The 24,396-nt window shown below is 42.9% G+C and overlaps 1 protein-coding gene across 6 annotated transcripts in view; it reads left to right on the top strand.

The window, feature by feature from the left end:
• Positions 1-24,396, top strand: part of PEAK1 (pseudopodium enriched atypical kinase 1) — a 223,825-nt gene that overhangs the window by 182,106 nt on the left and 17,323 nt on the right. For all 6 annotated transcript variants that reach the window (XM_043494521.1, XM_043494519.1, XM_043494518.1 and 3 more), the window contains one exon: positions 11,405-12,153. In XM_043494521.1, the coding sequence (XP_043350456.1) occupies positions 11,405-12,153 (749 nt within the window). The remainder of the gene's footprint in view (positions 1-11,404; positions 12,154-24,396) is intronic.

Raw genomic sequence — 24,396 nt, forward strand, 5'->3', positions numbered from 1 at the left:
ACCCCCCTCAGGCTGTTCTCACTCTCCCAGCACCATCCTCCTTTGAGCTGGCTGGCACTGACACAAGGCTCAGGACACTGGTGCAGAGGAACCCTTCTTCACAGCCAATTCCTCTCGCGCAGTCCTCACCTCACAGAGGCGCTGCAGCACCGCAATTCACACAATCAAGGGAACCTGCTGGTGTCACCTCTCTTGCAGACACCCCTACTTAACACCTACTTCTCTCCGGATGCAAGGTCTGGACAGCTTTCTTCCAGTGATGAGGAATCTGGGTTGCAGGGAGAATTTTCATCCTATCAGATCTCCCGTCCACAGACCCCAATCAATAAAGGTCATAGAAAAGCTATCTCGTCCTACTCCCAGGATCCTGCCCCATGGTGCATAAACCCCTGGATGGCACCACCCGTGCCCTTCCCACTACAGTGGCAATATTGGGCTCCATGGGCACCTTATGCTTGGGACCACGCTCATTATGTCACAGCCAGGTGCGAGACCTGCTTGGTACCACCAGTTGACGAACCTGCCACTGACTCAAGACACCAGGCAGCCCCGTCACAACCGCAGGATCAATCACAGCCTGCCTCTAACCCAGTAGACCCAGTTGTTCTGCCTGATGAAGCATTGCTTCCTCCTCCCCCTACGTCTTCAGATGACTTCTCAACATTTCAGGACCTCTTTAAAAGAGTTGCCAGTGAGCTAAGAATTAACCTGCAGGAAGTTCCTGAACAGCAACATGAAGTAACTGACATCCTGCAGCCCTCTTCTTCTTCTAGGATTGCATTACCTATCAATGCAGCCCTTTTGAAACCTGCCAAGGCCATCTGGCAAACTCTGGGTGCAAGCCTACCTACCCGTAAGCGAGCGGATCAGAAGTACTTTATCCCTTCCAAGGGTTTTGAATTCCTTTTCACTCATCCAATGCCAAACTTGCTTGTAGTAAATGCAGTCAACCAAAAGAACAAACACCAGTTTCCCTGCTCCATCCGACAAGGAGAGTAAGCAAATAGATCTGCTCGGACATAAGGTATAAGCGTTTTCCACATTACAATTTTGCATTGCTAATTATACAGCCATTCTGGCAAAATATTACCACAAAAATTACAGTAAATTCATGGACTTTATTGATGACATTCCAGAAGAAAAGAAACAACAATTTACAGCCATAGTATCCGAGGGACAAATCATCTCCTGTACCACTCTTCAAGCTGCCCTCAATGTGGCCAATACTGCAGCAAGATCCACTGCCACAGCAGTTGTGATGCACTGAGGTTCATGGCTCTTGTCCTCTTCCTTTCCTCGGAAGGTCCAGAGTACCACTGAGGATCTCCCCTTCGATGGCAACAAACTCTTTGCCCCCACGTCGAATGATGTACTTCATTCCATGAAGGACTCAAAGGCAACTCTCTGGTCTCTAGGAATCCAAACCCCTGTGACCAGAAGGCAACAATATAGATTCAAACCTTACCAGTGACCACACTACCCTACATACAACCAGAAATTCAATAGATCACATGAGCAACAACAACAGCAATGCCAGAGACCCAGATACCAATGCCGCCATCCCAACTCCTCATCAGCATATCAACCCCCTCCGACTAATAAGCAAATTTGAAGCCTTGGTCAAGGATATAGAAAACAACACTCCCACTTCAGCGCTTACACCGCCTCCCCCTATTTTTGGACACTGCCTACATCCATTCTCCCATCAATGGCAGAACATTTCCATCTACAAGTGGCCTTTAGAGGTGTCACAATTGGCTATTGCATCCCTTTCTTATCCCTGCCTCCCACCCACCCACTCTCCCCATCTCTCTTCAGGGACCCCTCTCACAAGCAACTGCTCCTCCAAGAAGTACAACATCTCCTTCAATTGGGAGCAGTCGAAGTCGTGCCCGAAAAACACAGAGGGAAAGGTTTCTATTCCCATTACTTTTTAACAGAAAAGAAAACCAGGGGATGGTGACCGATCCTCGACCTCAGGTGGCTCAACAAATTTATCAAAAAGCAAAAGTTCAAAATGGTTACCCTCCATCACCATAATCCCAGCGCTGGAGCAGGGAGATTGGTTTTCAGCCCTTGCCCTACAGGACGCCTATTTTCATGTGACTGTACATCCGGCCCACAGATGTTTTCTACGTTTTACCCTCAGTTTGACACATTTTCAATACAGGGTGTTGCCCTTCAGCCTATTCCTCCCCTCGCCCCTCCCCCCGTGTTTTTTCCAAACTCCTAGCTGTAGTCACTGCCTACCTCAGAAACAGGGTTATAATATTTCCTTTGATCCATGGGGCTCTCCATTGCTTGCTTCCTGTCTCTTGGCCTACAAATAAACAAAACAAATCCACCTTATCTCCTATCCAACAACTGGAGTTCATAGGAGCGCATCTCGATTCCTGGATGGGCATAGCATCTCTCCCGCGCGACCTTTTCAACACCATAAAACTCCTGGTCACAAAACTTCACAACCGTCACTGCTCAAGACTGCCTGCAACTCTTAGGTCACATGGCCTCGTGTACTTTTATGATCAAAATGCATGCCTATACAGGAGGTGCTTCCAAGCGTGACAGGCCACGGTTTACAGACCGAATGTACACACTCTAAACAAGCCTCTATCCATACCCTTCAGAGTCAAAGACTCCCTCCTATGGTGGACAGTTCCCTGCAACCTCTGCTCAGGAGTTCCTCTTCTCCAGCATGCTCCATCCCTTATAATGACTACCGATGCATCCTTCACAAGATGTGGAGCACACATGTCCCACCACATAGCCAGGGGCTTTGGTCTTCCACCAAAACCTCTCTACACATAAACATCCTAGAACTTCGAGCCATACACAACGCCTGCCGTCACTTCCTCCCATTCATTCGGAACCAACATGTTCAGATAATGATAGACAACATCGCCTGCATGTTCTGTGTAAACAGGCAGGGAGGGACTCGATCTCATTCACTTTGCACAGAAGCTATGAAGCTCTGGAATTGGTGCCGTGCAAACAAAATCCGGATATCAGCCACCTATCTTCCCAGGGTCCTGAATACCACCGCGGACGAACTAAGCAGACGTTTTCCCAGGGATCACGAATTGGAGATAAACAAAACGGTCATATGCAACTTATTCCGCATTTAGGGCTAACCAACCCTGGACCTCTTTGCAACTGTGAAGAACAAGAAATGTCCCGAATTTTGGTCCAGAGCAGGACTGGGCAAACATTCCCTAGGAGATGCGTTCCTGATCTCATGGGATCAAGATTTACTGTATGCATTTCCCCCAGTACCGGTTCTCCACAGAGTTCTGACAAAGATATGAACAGATTGTGCCACCTTAATTCTGATTGCCCCGTCAAGGCCCAGACAACCATGGTATCCGTTCCTCACCAGAATGTCAATTCGCCCACCGATTTCATTGCCCCTCACTCCGAACCTCCTATCGCAGCAACATGGCTGATTTCTTCACCCCAACCTATCCATGCTTCACCTCAAAGCGTGGTTCCTACATAGTTCTCCCAAAATGAACTAGCATGCTCTTGACAGGTTCAAAGAGTACTCTTACATAGAGAACACAATCTACTCACATCACCTATCTTCGAAAGTGGAAGAGATTCATACAATGGTGTTCAACCAAACAAATTCTTCCCACTTCTGCACCTCTTCCATCCATACTTGATTACCTATTAGACCTTAATCAATCTGGCCTTTCTTTCAGCTCCATCAAAGTCCATTTAGATGCTATTACGCCTTTTCACAACAAGATCGACGATACTTCTGTTTTTGCTCATCCAATCACCAAGCGTTTTCTCAAAGGGCTCCAATCCCTATACCTGGACATTAAACCTCCTACCCCTCCGTGGGACCGTCACTTAGTATTAACCTGCTTAACTCAACAACAATTCGAGCCACTTGCTCCCTTTTACACCTCTCAATGAAAACAGCATTCTTAGTGGCAATCACCTCAGCCAGACGTGCAGGAGAAATAGCAGCTCTCATGGCGGACCCACCCTACAACATACTTTTTAAGGACAAAGTTACCCTCTGACTACACCCCAAATTTCTTCCAAAAGTGTCTTTGTCATTCCACATCAATGAACCTATACATCTACCAACCTTCTTTCCTAAACCGCATGCAAACTCCTTTGAATCGACAAGGCATACATTGGATGTACGCAGGGCTTTGTCCTTCTATTTGGATAGAGAACCAGACCCTTTAGGAGTTCTTCCAGACTCTTTGTCTCCATTGCGAACGTTCCAAAGGGATGTCTATTTCTACACAGAGACTTTCCAATTGGATCTCTGCTTGTATCAGATTGTGCTATCAAATAAAGGATGCAGTTCCTCCGGCCTGCATCAGGACTCACTCCACTAGATCTGTAACTACCTCCGTGGTTTTTCTATGCAAAGTTCCCCGGGATGACATCTGTAAAGCGCCCACTTGGACTTCTGAACACACATTTGTTAAGCATTATGCCCTTACTCAAGACCCTCTCACTGATACACGATTGGGCAGAGCTGTATTATCCACCGCATTCCTACCAGATCCAAAGTCCCTACCTCCTTGAGATACACTGCTTTTAAATCACCTGGCGTGGAGCACCCAGAGGGACATCTCAAGGAAAAGAAGAAGTAGTAGTAGTCACCTGTCAGTAACTGACATGAGTGTCCCTGTGGGTGCTCCACCACCCACCCTCCTCCCCTCTACTTCGGAGTTGGGGTAGCCTCCGTTGTGGAGAAGGAACTGAGGAGACCAGTCACGCACACGTACTACTAAAGCACACTCAACGCTTGGGGCAGGCTCTGCGCAAGCACGACCAGTACGACTACTGCTGTCAAAATCTCCAAGTGAAGGCACAGGGACACACCAACACCTGGAGTACACTCATCTCAAAGAACGTCAGTTACTGCACAGGTGAGTAACCTCCTCATCTGCCTTCATTACTGCTCTGGGAGATCTATGATACTGTTGTGGTCACTACAATGAAACATAAGAAATGACAGCATTAATAAGAATAGCAATAGCCTATCCATCCCTTGGAATACCAAAAATTAGGATTAAAATTAACACTTTCAGTGTAGTTTTGAATTCCAATGTCTTTCCACAAAGCATTTTCTCTTTAGACCAGAGATAGTAATGCCAAATAATTAGAACAAGACTTAAAAGAATAAAGGGGTATCAGGTATAGATTATTATGAGAATGGGACAATGAAGTGGGGCAGAAGGCCTAAAGGGCTTGTCCTTTATTAGCGTACTGAACTAATAAAGGTTATTTCTAGCAGGCAAACATGACTCTCAGAAATATGTCTGTGCCCAGAATGATATTTGAGGCTACATCAGACATTTTACCAGGCATTAGCTAATGAGTCAATTATGTGACCAGTTTCAGGAATTTGTTTGGTTTGAAAGAGGGATTCTCTGAACTACAGTCAAATCTCCAATTATTTTTATAGCACTTTATATATAGTATCTCAAACTACTTGGCAGTGCATGCTGCTGAATAGGAATGACAGAAAAGAAAGGTGTCATGTAGCAGCAGTATTAAGATAAATAAAATTAGTGCATGTTATTTGCTAAGAGAAGATTTAGAAATAGAGAATAGAATGAAGTTGGAGTTTATAGTGCCTGGTGTGTTAGTTGCATGTCTCTTAGAAGCATGATTTCATCGCCTCCCATCAATAGTGTCCCCTTAGAAACAGGTGTAATGGGACAGGAAGGCCTGGGCTTAATCTGCAGCAAGGCAGATTTAGGTTAGATATTAAGAAAAACTTTCTAACTATAAGATTAGTTAAGCCTTGGAACAGGCTTCCAAGGGAGGTTGTAAAATCACCGTCATTGGAGGTTTTTAAGCACAGGTTGGACAAACACCTGACAGGGATGGCCTACTTGGTCCTGCTTCAGTGGAGGGGGCTGGACTCGATGATCTCTCAAGGTCCATTTCAGCCCTACATTACTATGATTCAAAGCTAATTCAAGAGAAGATTTCAAATCCAAGTATGAAGAATAAATCAGTAGCTTGGAGAGGAAAAAATTAAAGACATTTTAAAGCTAACTTAATGATGTTCCTAGTGATGACCTCAGAAGGATGTTGTGAGGTTTAATGCATGAATGTTCAAAAAGCACTGTAAGGGTCTCAAATGTAAGATGTTATGGCACTGCACGATTCCTTAAAGCTGTCATCTGTATTCAGTTGAGAAAACTCTTATAGAGTTAACTTCTTTCCTCTTGCATAGTTTGGAAGCCTTGTAAGGACTTTTTTAAATGGTAGTTAATATGCAGCCTGTTCCTCCTCTTCATCTGCCTCCAAGGGTGAAGTTCAGACTGTATTCTGTAATATTGAAGAGCCTTTGCAGGAGGCAGTGAAGTGAAGGATGTTAAGAAAGTTGGGGAGAGGTGATAGGCAAGGAGGAGAAACATTTGTTCTGCCGCTAACCTCTGTTTAAAATAACTTTTTTTTCTTTACACAGAGAGAGGGGCAGGATTTAAAAGACAAACATTTTTCTTCCTCAGAGAGACTCTATGACATAAAAATGTGGGGCTTGCAATGTTGTAGCAAGCATTTGGAAAGCTGAACTAGAAGGCTTGGCCCTAGAGGCACGAGAAGAATGAACAGGGTTAAGAGCTCAGCATACAAACAGCAGAGATATGAAGCTTTTCAAACACTTACTTAATCCAGATGGATGAATTTCACTAGGAAAAACTTGTCCTTGTGGGGAAGTATCTATATTCTGGCATGACAGATCTTACAGATTCATTTCCATGGACTGGGAATATGAGGCAATGGTTTAAACTGAGTCTGAAAAATGTGTACAGTAACTGTTTTTGGACTTTTATGTAAAATTTTCTGATGGGTGCCATCATTGCCAGCAGACATCTCCCTTCTGCACCAGATGGATGAGTGGGCTGTCATCAGCCTTCTTGCAAATGTCCTGTGCTGGAAGACAAAAAAAGGAGCAGAAATCCCATTATTAATACCCCAATGGTACTTTGATGCCCATGATTCCAAGTAGCTGGGCAGGAGCCATAACTATTATAGCGGGAGGAGTCAGGTTCCAAGGGCCAACCTCCTTCCCATCTAATTAGCCTGTGGCGGATGGAGGAGAAACCGCAAACAGGAAGTAGAGCAGCAGGATGAGCAGTCATATAGCTTACCCTCACTGCAGGGGCTCCTGCTGCGGCTTGCATGTGCATCTCATTCTAATATGTCTTCCTGTTACTCCCCAAGTTTCTGCTGCAGCCTCTGGCTTAGCCAGCCATGAAAGCAACATACATTAGGAGACTGCATGCTGAAGTGGTAGCAAACAAGCAGCAATGGTCTTTTTCACCAACCATCAGCAGATATAGTAAGTAAGGAGCTATACTGTGGAAGAGCATAGGAATCAGGAAATGGACAGGTGAACTTGGAGGCAGGGTGTAGACAGAGGGGACAAAGTCAACAGGCATTTGAGGGAGACTTAAGAAGAGGTGCATAGCCACAGATTTTGTAAGGGGGAATATAAAGAGATGCTGATGTAAGTTAAGATGGACATTTGGGTGGATGAGAAAAAAGGGGTAAGAAGTGGAAAGGAAGGCACCTCCAGGTTGTATAAGGGGAGCTCATTAGAATTTGTGCTTTGGGGATCCATCCAAATATTTTTATGGCCCTGGCTGTGAACTGTGTCTCTTCTTTTTGCAGCCCTTGCCAAGACTAACCTTCTCATCTACTTGCTGTACTGTTAGGCTATTACCTGGATCCTCCACGCCTCCTGTCTTTGGACATCTTTATTTTGTGGGAGGAGATAGCCTGGGAGAGCAGCCACATGTGGCCTTCCTGAAGATCATGCCAAACAGAGCTACCCTACCTTCTGTGGACATAAATCCTACAGTTTCTTCCTACTCACAACTCAGTGCCTCTCTCAGTATTATCATGAAGAAATTATCAAAAAGAACTCCAGATACAGTGTTTTACTCCTTCTGAACTTCCATTGCCTTTCACAGTCCCAAGGAATACAAAACTCCTCAGTCTTCTTAATTAAAAGATCTTATTAGCGTTGTGGTCCAATATTCCAGTTGATAGTGCATCTTGTCCTGCAGAGTGGGGGTTAAACATGGATTCTATTACATTCATAACAGCTGTAATTATGTATTTTAAAATCTGAGGGAGGAAATTATTCCCTTGCAAAAGGTTCCATAATACATTTGTATTATGTATGAGACCAGATAAGGAGGTTCAAATCTGAATTATAACCTACCCAAAGTTCTGGGATGTTTGGACTGAGGGTTCCAGTCCAGGCCCATTTCTAATTTGGAGACCTTCAGTGGGGCACCCCGCTCTTATCCAATAATCAGATAGTTTCAATATCTCTTAACTTCCTATTCCCTCCTAGATAGAAATGCTCACTTGCTGAACTAGATAGAGTTCATTCCAAGATTGCTCCATTGCATTTGTAGGAATTGGCTTTCTACCTTATCATTATGGTCAATGATCCCAACAGATGTGGTAGAAAATTTACAAAATAACTCCTCTCAAAATAGCAGTTGATTTATTAGAAATGAAAAAAATGCATCATTTTATTTTTATACAAGGAGCGGTTGTCTCACAGAGCAGCACATCTGGAAAAAATTTTGAAGGAGAAATTAGTTAAGGACATTGAAGTCAATGGTAAATGGGACAAAATACAACATGGTTTTACAAAAGGTAGATCATGCCAAACCAACCTAATCTTTTTTGAAAAAGTAACAGATTTTTTAGATAAAGGAAATGCAGTGGATCTAATTTACCTAGATTTCAGTAAGGCATTTGATACCGTGCCACATGGGGAATTATTAGTTAAATTGGAGAAGATGGGGATCAATATGAACATCAAAAGGTGGATAAGGAATTGGTTAAAGGGGAGACTGCAACAGGTCCTACTGAAAGGCGAACTGTCAGGCTGGAGGGAGGTTACCAGTAGAGTTCCTCAGGGATCGGTTTTGGGACCAATCTTATTTAATCTTTTTATTACTGACCTTGGCACAAAAAGTGGGAGTGTGCTAATAAAGTTTGCAGATGATACAAAGCTGGGAGGTATTGCCAATTCAGAGAAGGATCTGGATGACCTTGTAAACTGGAGTAATAGTAATAGGATGAAATTTAATAGTGAGAAGTGTAAGGTTATGCATTTAGGGATTAATAACAAGAATTTTAGTTATAAGTTGGGGACGCATCAATTAGAAGTAACGGAAGAGGAGAAGGACCTTGGAGTATTGGTTGATCATAGGATGACTATGAGCTGCCAATGTGATATGGCTGTGAAAAAAGCTAATGCGGTTTTGGGATGCATCAGGAGAGGCATTTCCAGTAGGGATAAGGAGGTGTTAGTACCATTATACAAGGCACTGGTGAGACCTCATCTAGAATACTGTGTGCAGATCTGGTCTCCCATGTTTAAAAAGGATGAATTCAAACTGGAGCAGGTTCAGAGAAGGGCTACTAGGATGATCCGAGGAATGGAAAACTTGCCTTATGAAAGGAGACGTAAGGAGCTTGGCTTGTTTAGCCTAACTAAAAGAAGGTGAGGGGAGATATGATTGCTCTCTATAAATATATCAGAGGGATAAATACAGGAGAGGGAGAGGAATTATTTAAGCTCAGCACCAATGTGGACACAAGAACAAATGGGTATAAACTGGCCACCAGGAAGTTTAGACTTGAAATTAGACAAACGTTTCTAACCATCAGAGGAGTGAAGTTTTGGAATAGCTTTCCAAGGGAAGCAGTGGGGACAAAAGATCTATCTGGTTTTAAGATTGTACTCGATAAGTTTATGGAGGAGATGGTATGATGGGATAATGTGATTTTGGTAAGTAATTGATCTTTAAATATTCAGGGTAAATAGGACTAATCCCCTGATATAGGATATTAGATGGATGGGATCTGAGTTACCCAGGAAAGAATTTTCTGTAGTATCTGGCTGGTGAATCTTGTCCATATGCTCAGGGTTTAGCTGATCGCCATATTTGGGGTCGGGAAGGAATTTTCCTCCAGGGCAGATTGGAGAGGCCCTGGAGCTTTTTCGCCTTCCTCTGTAGAATGGGGCACGGGTCACTTGAGGGAGGCTTCTCTGCTCCTTGAAGTCTTTAAACCACGATTTGAGGACTTCAATAGTTCAGACATAGGTGAGGTTTTTCGTAGGAGTGGGTGGGTGAGATTCTGTGGCCTGTGCTGTGCAGGAGGTCGGACTAGATGATCAGAATGGTCCCTTCTGACCTTAGTATCTATGAATCTGTCACTCATCCTGTTTTTCTCCCCATCCCACCCCCCAATTTTTGAAGGATTCATAATTGCCTTCTCTAAAATCCACCCAAAACACATTACTGGAAGTTTTATCCTCTCAGGAAGCACAGGTTGTCAGTGGAAATTCAGGTTTTTTGTGTATCCAAAACTGCAGATTGGAATCTCTTGACTGGTTCTAGATCAGGATGTCTATGCACGTAATAGTCCCAATACAGCAGCCACTGGCAAATGAGGAAGGGAAATGGGTGTCAGAGATCGTTACTATTTCTATTAATCTCTGATATTGAGGGCTGTGGGGGGAGGAGGGGGAGAAGGGAAGTAAGCTGGTATATTTCTGCAGTCCCAGAACCCAGTCCTGCTTTTACTGAAATTAGTGGGGAAAATCTTGTCAATTAAATGGTAGCAGACTTAGGCTCTTACTCTTCTGTTTGTTATGAAGTTACTAATGAATTTGCAGAGACAAACTTGATTATCTCTGATATCATTGCCTAGATATCTACAGTGTGCTATTTTTCTTGTAGGTTTCCTGGTTTATGTTTTATAATATTTTGAATGTATGTAGCCCCACTCAGATCAGATGATCCCAAAGTGTTTTACAAATTACCATGGGTATATACAAAGAGGGATCACTCCATCCACCAGTAAAATGTAGACACCTCTGGGGTGAAATACAGAAGCATCCACTCAAAGTACATAACAGTTTAGAACAGGAAGTGAGGAAGAATACTCTAATCAGCTGCCTGCAGGGGGAATTAAGGGAGACAGAATGTAATTATTCAGATTGGAATTCGTCCAGAATGCTAGGCTTTACAGCCCATACTTCCGATTTGCATTCTCTTTCATGTTTTAAGTAAGCTCATGAAGTGTAAGATGATAGCATTGAAACCTGTTTTATGCACAGGCCCAGTTAAACAAATCAAGGTATTCTATATGTGATAGTATACATCTGGTGCTGGTTTAGTCATGTTAGTTTTTATCCCTCTAAGCACCAGCCTCACACCTTCATTTTTTGTCAGACTTGGATTTGAGGAGATTGTGGTCATCTACATCATCCAGCTATTTTCTCAGTTGCCCACTTACACTTCTTTGTGAAGTGTGAATATGCAGTCACAGTAAATCCAAAGAGTTCTAAAGCTTTTGGGTTTGTTTGTTTTTTATTACACAGGTCAGTCCAGGGCAGCCATGATACCTCCAAAGCAGCCCCGGCAGCCAAAGGGAGCTTTGGATGATGCCATTGCCTTTGGAGGAATAGCAGACCAAGAGGCAACTAACAGCTTACAGCCAACACCACCTCCACTGCCAAAGAAAACCATTTTGAGAGCCAACACAGAACCGATCCCCAAAGAACTCCAGAAGCAGACCCTGGAGAACAATCTCTGTGTTGTGGCCAACCCTACATATGACATTGATACCAACTGGGAAGCAAGCAGTGCCTGCTCTTCAATCAGCTCAGAACTCAAGGCATTGGACAATGAGTCAGGAGATTCCTTGGATAGGCCTTTAAGAAAAGGAAAAGCAACCAGCTCAACAGCCAATAGCATTTCTAGCCTAACCACTCCCAATATTAAGAATAGGTGTTCCAACAGCATGGAGTCTCTGTCTGGGAGATGCATCTCTTGGACTAAGCAGAGCAAGAATATACAGAAGCCACAGAGGCAAGCACTTTATCGAGGAATTGAGAACCGAGAGGAGGTGGTAGGCAAAATTAGAAGCCTTCATACTGATTCACTGAAGAAGTTGGCAAACCAATGTGAAGATCTTTTCATGGCTGGACAGAAAGACCAGCTACGATTTGGAGTGGACAGCTGGTCAGACTTCAGGCTAACCAGTGACAGGCCATGCTGTGAAGCAGGTGATGCAGTTTACTACCCAGCTTCTTATGCAAAAGATCCCCTCAACAATTATGCAGTCAAGGTAAGAAGGAGGTTTCAAAAATGGTTGTCCCAGACATCAGTAATATTAATAATAAAACCCTGTGTATTACAGTATACCTAATTGTGCTGTTTGCTATAGCTAATCCATGTACAGTAATAATCTGCAGCTACTGGCCCTTCTTTCTTTAAAGTACCACTGTTGTCAATGGCATAATTAACTTTTAGCTGAATCCCCTGTTTGTTGTACATTTGGGGCAATTTTTTAAAAGCCACTAACTCTCTTACTAGCTGTTTAGCATAGCTATTATGTTATGACATAAGAATGATATAAACAGCTGTGTGCAGGTGGGCTCTTGGAAGCCTTCAGTAGTAGAACCTTTAAGTTCATTTGCATGCAGAGTCACCAAATTCTCATTTTTAATTAGGAGTGATTTCAAAGGTTTATACATCTGGCTGTCTGTGGATTTTATTAATATACATTCTTAATTAGCATACCTTTCCATTCCCTTACAAACCCTTAAATTCTCACCAGCCATTCTGAAGCCCTATCTTGACATTGGTGTGGCCTTGCGTGCTATATTAAAAATGAATGGAACTGAGGAATGTTGATTGGTTAGTGCTGTATTTCAGTGAAAAAAGAGTTAACTCTTTTTGTTGAATACTCCATTCCGCAGTCCTGGACAGAAAAATATCCAGGTACTTATTTCATATGCAAATGAACAGTTATCTTACCTAATAAAGGGGTTGTGTTATTTTATCATGTTTGTGATTCATATAGGAGATTTACTCACCCTCCCTTTGGGTGCCCACACCTCCACTGCTAATGAGATGATAATGTTCATCTGATAGGATGTGCTCTAATATGAAGGATGACTGGGAGCCAAGAAACCTATGTTCTATTCATTGCTCTGCCATAGACTTTCTATGTGACCTTGAGCAACTGAATCTCTGTAACTCAATTTCCCCAAGTTTAAAATGAAAATTATGATTTTTCTTACCTCTCATGGGTATTGTGAGCCTAAATTCATTAATGTTTATAAAGCAAGTTGAGCTTCTCAGAGTGATGGTACTACAGAAGGGCAAAATGTAATTATTACTCACAACCACCTTTATTTATTAAAACAGAATGAGAAGCTAGAAAGCAAGAACGTCAATGCTAACTTGATATAAAATAGGTTCTGAATTTGAAAAGGCATCTTTTTAGGAGATTTTTCAAGGTTACATATTGCACTGAAGTGTTGCCACATTCTATTGGGTTTATATTTGTTCAGCCGTCCAGGTCCTTTTTTGTTGCAAAGATCACAGATGTAATATGGACGCCATTATAAGATGATGAAGAGAACTGTCCGCTGACTCAAAACAATTGAGAACCAGGACATGAATAACTTTATGATGTATTATTTGTCTGGCAATCTTGTCTGGTTGCAAAATCAACGGTCTTTCATTGATTTTTTGCTTGTAACGATGCAGAAATAATCTGCCAAGAAGAGGTGGCAGGTGGTTTGCTATTTCTTGCACTACGACAGGCCAGCAGATCTAGAGACGGAAGTGTTACATTAAACACTGAATAAAAATGTTTCATTGATGAAAGTGACTTAAAGCCTTTCCAAACATGCAGTAGAGCTTTTGAGTTTGTTTTTTAAATGTATTTTGAAAGGAGAGAGTGTAGCCAAATGTATGCTATTTTTTTCTTTTATTACCTGAAACATTGTTATCTTGAAAATCAGTTCACAAACTAATAGGAATTTACTGTAACTTAATAGGTATGAAGGACTCTAGAGTGAAGGATCCATAACATGCCATTGAACCACAGGTCACTATGGATTGTTGTGCTGTCATGGTGAGAGGAAACGTTAGGCTTGAAAAAAACTTCCCTGGCAGTGAATGTAATGTAGTAAGATACTTTGACTACAAATGCTCACTGATTCTTTGTAAGCAATGTAGTGCTAGCTCAAAGGAATTGCTGTTGTCTTTCCATTTTCTCCCTTTCATATCTTCAAATATTATGCTTTCAACCAAGACTGGCTCACTTTATTTGTGTTTCCTTGATGGATTTTTTTTATTGCAATGCCATTCTCTAAAATATAGTCAAGGGTTTTATTATAAACTCACTTTTAAAGGGGTTTATAACTCTACCATAACATTTGGCTCCAGGGTGAGCCTTGATATACAAGATTCAATTCAGGATCATGATTTTTCAAAAACATATAATTTAAAGAACAACAAACAAACAAAATCCAATGAACTGTTGTAAATTAAGAGCATTGACAAAAATAGCAGGATTTTACTCTCCTACAGATGTTTTTATTCTAACTAAATTTTGTAATCATCCATCTACAGTGTGAATGGGCTATGCTTCTGGCATTTTAAAGAATGAAAAAATACAGATATTGAGATCAAATCCTACAAGGAACCCATAATACGGACTGCCTATTATTGTTAGATAACTTATAATAGCAAAAGAATCATACAAAATCTATCTTGAAGGTCTCTTAAGAATTATACACATGGGGCCGTATCTTCAGCTCACGTAAATATGTTCAGCTCCATTAACTTCAATAGAGCTATGCCAAACTGCATCATCTAAGAATCTGGCCCAGGGCTTGACAATCTCTTACTAGGTTCTATGACTTTATATTGGATCTGAAAGAATTTCTAAAAATGGAATTTTTTTCTCCTTTTGTTACTACTTTATAGAAAACAAAATATAATGAACTATACAAAACTATATGTAATGTTAAGTGTTGTTATCCATAAGTACAAAAATTATACATTGTTTCTGAATCTTCAAAAGGGATATGGTTTCTAATTATATAAAAAAGCAAAAACTATATTGCAGTAGTATTAAGAATTAGACTTTTACCAAATGACTACTGCTGAATTGAGTCTTCAGAAGCATCCCAGTAGACTGCACCTTCTGTGCAGATGAGTATACCAGAACATTTTTTGTTTTATTAATTTTAATAAATAATGGCAATTTAATAGGTGTGATGGAAAACCATCCTGTCCCCAACTCATCTGTTTTGCCTAGATATTGCAGGAATAAAACTGTTTGTAAGGGTGTGCAATTTTAGCCATGGCATGTGTCAGGACATGCTTGCCTGCTGAATAAATGAGCGTGCAGTTTTTAGCCATAGCTTTTGTGATATAAATTTCCATTATTTCCATCTCCCACTAATAAATATCCTTTGCAAAAAGGTACACCAAACTATGTGCAAGTTGCTTTGACTGAAATGATACAAACCAAAACAATGGCTCCAGTCAGCTCAGAATTACATTTTAAACAAGCAAAAACAAGGATCTCCTTACAAAGCTTTTATAAAATTCCTTGCCCTTAGGTATTTTCTCTTCACAAACAAGAACTAATCCATGTTCTAAATAATTGGTAGAGCTGGGTCAATGTGTCTGTGTGTGTTCCTTCATAGCAGTGGAACAGGATCCTTATCAACAGTTCCAGGTTTGTAGTGAAATGCAAGTGAGCAGTGAGAACTAGCTTTTTGTAAAGTGTATTGGACAAGTGCACCTTGTCTCATCCCAGTATTGGGTGTTATCCTTGAACATACTGAATAAAGCAGCATTATAGCATGGACCTAAGTAAAAGATCATGAGCAGAAATAAGTGATTATTGAGAATCTTATCAGGTTTGGACTGTGAACATGGGTAATTACTGTTTCAGTGATGCAGTGGAGCAAACTGGAGTGGAAACTACTTCCACTTTTAAAATTCAATCTCAAACATTATCAAGACTGAAACAGCACAAAAAATTATTGAACACTATTATGCATACCTGAGATCATAGTTCAGAAGCCATCTTGAACAATCAGGCAGCAGGAACCATTAAGGATGTCCTGGCCTGAAGTGTGTGTGTAATATTTTGGCTGCAGTCAGATGTTGCGTTGGAGGTAAGGTGGAGCGGCCCGGGGATTATAATGGGGTAAACAGGCTGGGAGTGTATGGAAATGCAAGTACCATAATTTATGGCTTTGTTATATCTTGAGTCCTTGCTTCAGGATGGTGGGAGCTTCCCTGGAAAGCTGTATGACCTTAAAGTTCTTGCTAAGATTCATTCCTCAAGCATAAAACATAACAAAACATAAGTAAAATGCTGACTGGCTGCCTTCCACTGAAAAAAATGTATATTCCTATCTTTGTCTAGTTTGTTAGGGCATGAGAATATTTTTTGGTAACTCAGACTCTAAATTGAATGACCTTCCTGGCAAAAGTCTTACTGCAGATCATCACAATACCCTATAGTTTGGACTGAGCCACAGTTTTATACATTAAACACTTAATCCATTATAAGTGCAGTCACAGTAGCGTTGAGTTTTTATATCTTGGCATACCAGCAAAAGAGCAAAGCATTACTCCCAAAGCCAGATCAGTGAAACGGGGTCAGTGATCAAACTGGACTCTTAGAAAGCAGGTTGTGCCAAGTACAAGATATCAATATGGGATTAGCAAGCTTTCATTTGAGCATAAGCTTTCGTGAGCTACAGCTCACTGAGCTGTAGCTCACGAAAGCTTATGCTCTAATAAATTTGTTAGTCTCTAAGGTGCCACAAGTACTCCTTTTCTTTTTGCGAATACAGACTAACACGGCTGCTACTCTGAAAGCTTTCATTTGACACTGTATTTCATTTGCAGTAGTGCTTTTGTATAATACAACAAAGTAGCACAGATGGTGCAGTGTTTGTGATCCTCAGTGTTTCTCATTTTCATCATTCTGCAATTCATTCCCCACATATCCATCTCGTTTAAGGTTCACCGAGGCCTTGTAAAATGCATAGGATATAGTAAAAATGAGATTCCCTGCTGCTAAAGTGGAAGTCCGCTGACAGTATTCTAGGCTGACTGGACTCATAATGGAAAAATAAAAGCTAATGCAGAGCATTTTTTAGAGTCTTTTAATATGAAATTCTTGCTTCCTTGAGGGAAAAGGATAGACAACGGAAATGGAGAGATCAAGGAATCTAGCTTTGTTAAACTAATGTACAGTTATAGACTGGATTTCAAGGACCCCAACTGTAGAGGATATGTATTGACATGGGCACCAGTAGAAAGGAAGGTGGACACATATAATTAGAGCTTAATATTCATATCTCCCTTCTTTGCCTTTCCTCTCCCCATAATTTTCTATCACAGAATATAGAGGTTGTTGACCACTGCTCTGCATCCTTTGACCCATTCTTTATGAGCACTAGAAACATAGGATTTACCATACTGGATCAATCAATTCCTTCTTCAAGTGATTGCATGTGTGCATTCAATTCTTGGGGTTGGTGCACCCAGCAAGTGACTCTCAAACTTTTTCCCTCAGTGGTACCCATTGGGCAGGTCAAGCTTCCCCTCCAGTTGTGTGCCACTGCATACAGGTATAAAGGGCAGAACTGCCCCTAGCCCACCTAAGTTCTTTCTCACCGCCTATGACAGTCATTGGAACTCTTCTGTACCAGAATTCTTTCTCCCAGCCTTTGTGACCGTAGTGTATGTGTGTAGTTAGTCTTTAGTGTTGTTAGGATAGTTAGTAACATTTATATATAATACGTTTTTCAGACTTGTTGTTTTCCCTGTTTGGGTTTTTTTTCTATTCATGCTACCGAGGTACGCCTCAGGAGTTTCAAGTCAGGTGCTTCTTGCTCCAGGCCTATGTCAGTGAATGACCCACACAATAGCTGCCTGAAGTGCTTGGGGACACATACGTGAAGGATCAGTGCGAGATTTTCAGGGAGTTCAAACAAAGAAGGATAGGGAGACTAGGCTTTCCTGGTCTGACTCAGTGTAGAGTGCTGCAACTTCAGGGAGAAGTGCACCTCCAGCTTGGTGCCAGGATTTCACTATTCTCCCTCATCCTGCTTCCAAAGTGGCACCAACCAGGGGACCATCTCCACCTTCTATGTCTGGTAAGAGGGTTGAGAAGGAGTCGAGTAGAGTGCACCTGAAACCTAAGCACTCCTCTTCCAAATCGGTACCTAAGTCCGCTCTAGCTTCACATGGGGCAGCGTCAACTTCTTTGACACCACAACAAGAGAGCATCTTGGTGCCAACAATCCCAGAGGTGTTTGCAGAGGCAAGAAACCTGCTCTGCCTCATGGTGGCAGTGTCTCCTTCCTTACAGAAGTCCAGTCCTTCAGCACTACTGCCACTTCTGCCAGCATTTCAACTTCCAGTACTGCAGTTGTCTGCTCCCCAGACAGGCAGCCTTTCTGTATCATCCAAAGGCAAGTCTTCTATGATGGCATCACTCCATCCATTGCCAAACTCTCACACAGCTCCCCAGCACCAACTTGTCAGAGAAAGGAGAATCCACGTAGTCAGAGAAAGGAGAATCCTCAATATCAGACTCGGAGGTGGGACCTTGCATATCACAGCCCTAAAGGAGTACCCACCAGTCTGCACAAGATCCTCTCTTCCTACCTGTCACCATGACCCTTCAATGTAGGGTGAACATATAGCAAGTGTGAAAAATTGGGTTGGGGTGGGGAGGTAATAGGCGGCTATATAAGAAAAAGCCCCCACAATCAGGACTGTCCCTATAAAATTAGAACATCTGATCACCCTACTTCGATGAGACCTAACCTGGAAATATGGCTGGGACAGAGGGGCCCTGCCCTGTATCAGTGGCCATTTTGGAATTCTAGGGGTCTTCCCCCAGTTTCCATATCTTCCCCACACCAGGCATACTCAGTACCCTCATGTAGTATGCTTGAATCTACATCCAGAGTTGCTCCATCCCCAGAGACTGGCACCATGCCCAGTATCGAGCATCAAGAGGAGGTTCCAGAACGAGAACAACAGCTGATTAGAAGAGATTCTATCCCCTCCAGTCTTGGCTGCTTCTTCATCCTATTCAGATGCAGCCATTTCATCTGGCATGACTTCTACTCCTTCTGCTGATTTTAAAGTTCATCAGTTGTTGTTAAAGAGAGTGGCTGCAGACCTAGGTGTACAGGTCAAAGAGGTCAGGGAGTCCTCATGTCTCCTGGTTGACATTTGATCATCAGTGGGTCCCTCCAGAGTAGCTCTGCCAATTAACAAGGTCATGCTATAGCTGATAAAGACTTTATGGCAGACTCCATCCTCTTTGCCTCCCACCTCTAAGAGGGCGGAAAGTACTATGTATCCTCCCAAGGGTTTGAGTATCTTTATCACCCACCTGTAGGCTCATTAGTCATCAGAGCAACTAATGAGAGAGAACGACAGGGGCATCAGGCTGCCACCCCCAACTCAGACGACACTAAGAGGCTAGATTTATTCAGCAGAAAGTTTATTCAACAGGGGTTTGCAGCTTTGTATCACTAACCAATAGTCTCTGTTGGGAGGATACAATTTTAATTCATGGCACTCCATGGAAAAGTTCAAGGAGCTGCTTCTGGAAATGCTAGCCAGAAGTTCTCTTCTATGGTCAATGAGGGCAGACTAGTCTGAAGAACTTCACTGCAGGCAGCACTGGACGCAGCAGACTTGGCAGCTAGAACCACAGCCGCTGCAGTGGACATGTGTGGATCATCCTGGCTTGTACTATCGAGTACTTGCCATTTGAGGGTCCTTCTCTATTCTCTGACCAGACAGACAGCAAGCTCCACGGACTTACAGACTCTAGAGCCATCCTGAAGTCCTTAGGTGTATACACACCTGCTCCAGTCCTGAAACTGTATCGGTCACAGTAGACACACTGATATCCCACTCCTCCTCGGCAGGGCCTATCAAAAAAGAGGTCCAGGGGTTAGAGGCATAGACCTACCCCTCCTGCTGTTTCACCTCTAGCTCCAGGCCCTTCAAGACACTCAGGAACTGAAAAGCAGGCAATTTTGATGGGCCAGTTGAAGTCAACATATTAGTCTCCATATCTCTTTGCAAATTGTCTGTTCCACTTCCAAGGTTCTTGGTCCCAGATTACGTCAGACGAGTGGATCTCAAGCACTTTTGAAGTGGATATACTCTCCAGTTTGCTTCTGCCCCTCGCTGCCATTCTCTCTTCCTATTCCTCTTCAGGAAACACTCTCACAAGAAACTCCTTATCCAGGAAGTTTGTTGCTCCTTAGCGTGGGGACCATAGAAGAGGTTCTATGTGGTCTCAGAGGGAAGGGGTTTTATTTCCAACATCTCCTAAACCCAAAAGCAAAAGTGTGTCACAAACCAATTTTAGACCTGCATCATCTCAAAAAATTCTTAAAAAAGATAAAGTTTTGCACCCTAGCTTCTATTATCCCTTTCCTAGATCCTTGGTACTGGTATGCCTCCCTCAACTTAAAAGATGCCTACTTCCATGTGACAGTCAATCAAGCTCAAAAGAAATACCTCAGAATTCTTGTAAGTCAAAATCATAACCAGTTCACCTTTCAGCCTGTCAGCAGCTCCCAGGATCTTTACAAAAATCATGGCAATAGTAGCTGCATTCCTCAAAAGATTGGGGGTGTAGGTTTACCCCACCTAGATGACTGGCTTGTCAAAGGCCAGTCCAAATGGCAAGTGCAGAGCAGTATTGCCCATATCCAGTCAACGTTCAATTTTCTGGGACTGTTAATCAGCACAGAAAAGTCTCTCCTCTCCCCAGCTCAGGGGACAGAGATTTTAAGGCTGTACTGGACTCATCTCAAGCCAGTGCAGTCCGCATTCCAGGTTCCAGGCAATTTGATCAATTGTTATAAATTTGAAGGTTCACCTATTCACAACAGCTTTGAGGCTTCTGAGTCATATGGCCTCTTGCATCTACATGGTTCAATATGCCAGACTGCCACTTCTGGGTACTCAGAACATGCTTGCAGATGCTCACAGCAGACTTTGGTTGCCAACCACAAATGGGAACTACACAACTGTGGACTTTCATTCTTGGGGGACTCCAGTCATAGATCTCTTTGCCTCCCACACCAACACCAAATGCCCACTCCCAAAGCGATGCTCTAGTCATCAGCTGGTCAGGCCAGGTCAACTGCTTTCCCTTTCCTACCATTCCTGCTCTGTGTCCTTCACAAGATTTGGCAGGAGAAAGCGATGGTCATTCTAATCACCCCATTCTGGCCTTGCCAGTTCTGGTTTCCTCTTCTTCTATCCTTGTCAAAGCATTCTCCACTCCCACTACCGACATTCCCAGAACTGCTCACACAACAAAACAGCAGGATTAGACATCCCGATCTGCAGACATATCACCTGAGATCCTGGTTTTTGGATGGTCATCTTCGCTAGCACAAGAATGCTAGTTGACACTGCAAGACATCCTCTCGAGTAGCAGGAAGGAATCGACAAGGTGCTCCTACACAAGCCAAATGGAAACATTTCACCTCCTGGGCCCAACAGAAAGGTCTTGCTCCTGAGACGGTAGGCATTCCTCTCCTCTTGGACTATCTCCTATCCCTGAAGGTGCTGGGGCTTGTTCTCAGTTCCATCCAGATGCATGAAGCAGTCATTAGTTCTTTCCACCCCCTCTGGGGGGGGAGTACTCCATTTTCATTCATCTATTGACTGTTTGGTTCTAGAAGGGCCTCATGAAGATATATCCTTCTGTTCAACCCATCGCTCCCCAGGCAGACCTCAGCCTTGTCCTTACAGCACTGATGAAGTTGCCCTTCAAATTTCTGGTTTCCTGTTCCCTTTCCCTTCTTTCCCTGAAGGTCACATTCCTATAGGTATTACTTCTGCGAATTGGAGTCCATGATCGTGGACCCTCCTTTCACCATGTTCCATTAGGACAAAGTTTCCCTGCATTTGTATCCTAAGTTTCTGCCGCTTTCACTTCAACCAAGCCATACACTTTACCTGTCTTCTTTCCTAAGCTGCATGCCTTAGAGGAGGAACGGCGCCTTCACTCCCTCAATGTCCATAGGGCCTTTGCCTTTTACCTACAGAGGACGAAGCTGTTCAGGAAGTCTCCTAGACTATATGTTGCTATAGCAGAAAGGATTACAGGGCAGGCCATCTCCACTCAGAGAATTTCCAAGTAGGTTTCAGGGTGCATTACACTTTATCAATTGTTGGTACTGTCTCCACTCCTTGTGGTACTAGCCCATTCCACGAGAGTGCAAGCATCAAATACAGCCACACTTCACAACATGCCACTCGGACATATGTAGGGAGGCCACGTGGCATTCGGTACACACCTTTTCTTCCCATTATGCCCTAGTGCAAGACTCTGCACCAGATAGCTTGTTCAGTGCGGCTGTCCTCCATTCCACAATTCCAGCATCTTCCTTGCACCTTCCTCCTAACTAGGTACTACTTGTCAATCACCCTCAGTGGAATACAATAGGTCCCATCACTTGAAGAAGAAGAAGGTGGTTACTTACCGGTAACTAGAGGTATTTTGAGATGTGTGGTTCCTATTGGTATTCCAGTCCCACCCTCCTTCCCTTCTGCTGCAGATCTGGTTGATTTGCAGTGGAAAAGAACTGAGGCTGTGGTTGATCCGCCCCACCCTTGATTGCCTTGGTCGAAACCATGAGGCAGAACAAGGGCACATGCTTGTAGCAACAGACACTACTACTTTTTAAAGCTCCAGCTGTGGGCGCATGGCGCATAACCCTCAGTGGAATATAGATTGGGACCACACATCTCAAAGAACCTCCAGTTTCTGGTAAGTAACCTCCTCATCACAGTTTCCTATTCCACACAAGCCTACAGTCCCTTCACTTAACTGTGTGGATTATCCATGGCTAGACAGCAGAGAGCAAGCTCACTTGAAAAGTGTTCAAGAGGTCCTGCTAAATAGTAAAAAGCCTTCTACAAGAGCAGCTTATCTTGCTAAATGGAGGTGTTTCACCAGAATGGAGTATCACCGACCAGTTCATCAGTTCAACATATTCTAAACTATTTATTATACGTAAAAGCCAAGAGTTGGCAGTTAGTTCCATCAGAGTATATCTGGCTGCTATTTCAGAGTTCCATCCTAAGGTGGACAACCTATTTTCTCCAGTTACATGTCCATATGGTTTTTAAAGAGCTTAGTCAAATTATACCTTGAAGTTTAAGATCCCAAACCCCTGTGGGATCTAAACTTAGTATTGTCAAGATGTATAGGTTCCCTGTTTGAACCTTCAGCTACCTCCTTGCTGCTGTATCTATCAATGAAGGTAGCATTTTTGGTGGCCATTGCCTCGGCCAGAAAAGTAGGGGAGCTAATCCTAGAATTGTAGGACTGGAAGGGTCCTCAAGAGGTCTTCTAGTCCGGTCCTCTTCACTCAAGGCAGGACTAAGTATTATCTAGACCATCCCTGATAGGTGTTTGTCTAACCTGCTCTTAAAAATCTCCAATGATGAAGATTCCACAGCGTCCCTAGGCAATTGATTTCAGGACCTCCAGATACGATCTTTTTTTAAGGACAGGGTTTACCTGAGTCCTCATCTGAAGTTTGTCCAAAAGGTGATTTCCTCTTTCCAAATCAACAAGCTAATTTATTTGGTTGTATTTCTACCCAAAACCATGTACGATCAGGGAGGAAGAGCGTTTGCATACCTTGGACATCAGAAGAGACTTGGCATTTTAGCTGGGCAGAATCCGTCACTTTCATAAATCCTTCCAGCTATTCATAGCAATGGCAGACAGAATAAGATCAATCACTCTCCACCCAGAGAATTTCTTCCTGGATCACATCTTACATATACATGTACTGTGATTTAGGTAATGTTGCCCCACCTGACACAGTCAAAGCTCATTTGACAAGGTCACAATTGGCAAGGATGGTCTTTCTGGTACAAGTTCCCATTGCAGACATTTGTAGAGTGGCAGCCTGGTCCTTGGTCCACATGTTTGCCTCCCTCTGTGCTGTGGCTCAATCTCAAGAGACTATGCTAGAGTGGGTTGAGTTGTTCTCCAATCTTTATTGAAATAGACTCTGATCCTGCCTACAGGATCACAGTCTTATGGCTTGTGAGTCACCAAGAGTGGAATGCACATGTGCAACCGCTCAAAGAAGAAAAAACTGTTACTAACCTATTCCGTTACTGTTGTTGTTATTTGAGATGTGTTGCATGCCTTCATTTCACAACCTGCCCTCCTACCTCTCTTCATTGGAGTTACAGCAAGAAGGAATAAAGTGGGGCTGGGTCAGCTCTTCACTTTATACCTGCATGCTGTGGTGTGCAGCAGCAGAGAGAGCTGAGCTGCTCAGTGGGTACTGCTGAGGGAAAAAGTTTTCAGTGGCTGGGCACACCATCACCAAGAGCGTAATGGACATATGCAACATTTCTTCAAAAGCTACAGTTATTACAGAACAGGGTAATAATAGTTTTTTCCATCGAGTGCATTATCACTTATCATGCCTTCATAGTTCAACTACTGATGCTTCACTGG

This window comes from Dermochelys coriacea, chromosome 10, assembly GCF_009764565.3.
Source record: "Dermochelys coriacea isolate rDerCor1 chromosome 10, rDerCor1.pri.v4, whole genome shotgun sequence".
Taxonomy (NCBI): Eukaryota; Metazoa; Chordata; order Testudines; family Dermochelyidae; genus Dermochelys; species Dermochelys coriacea.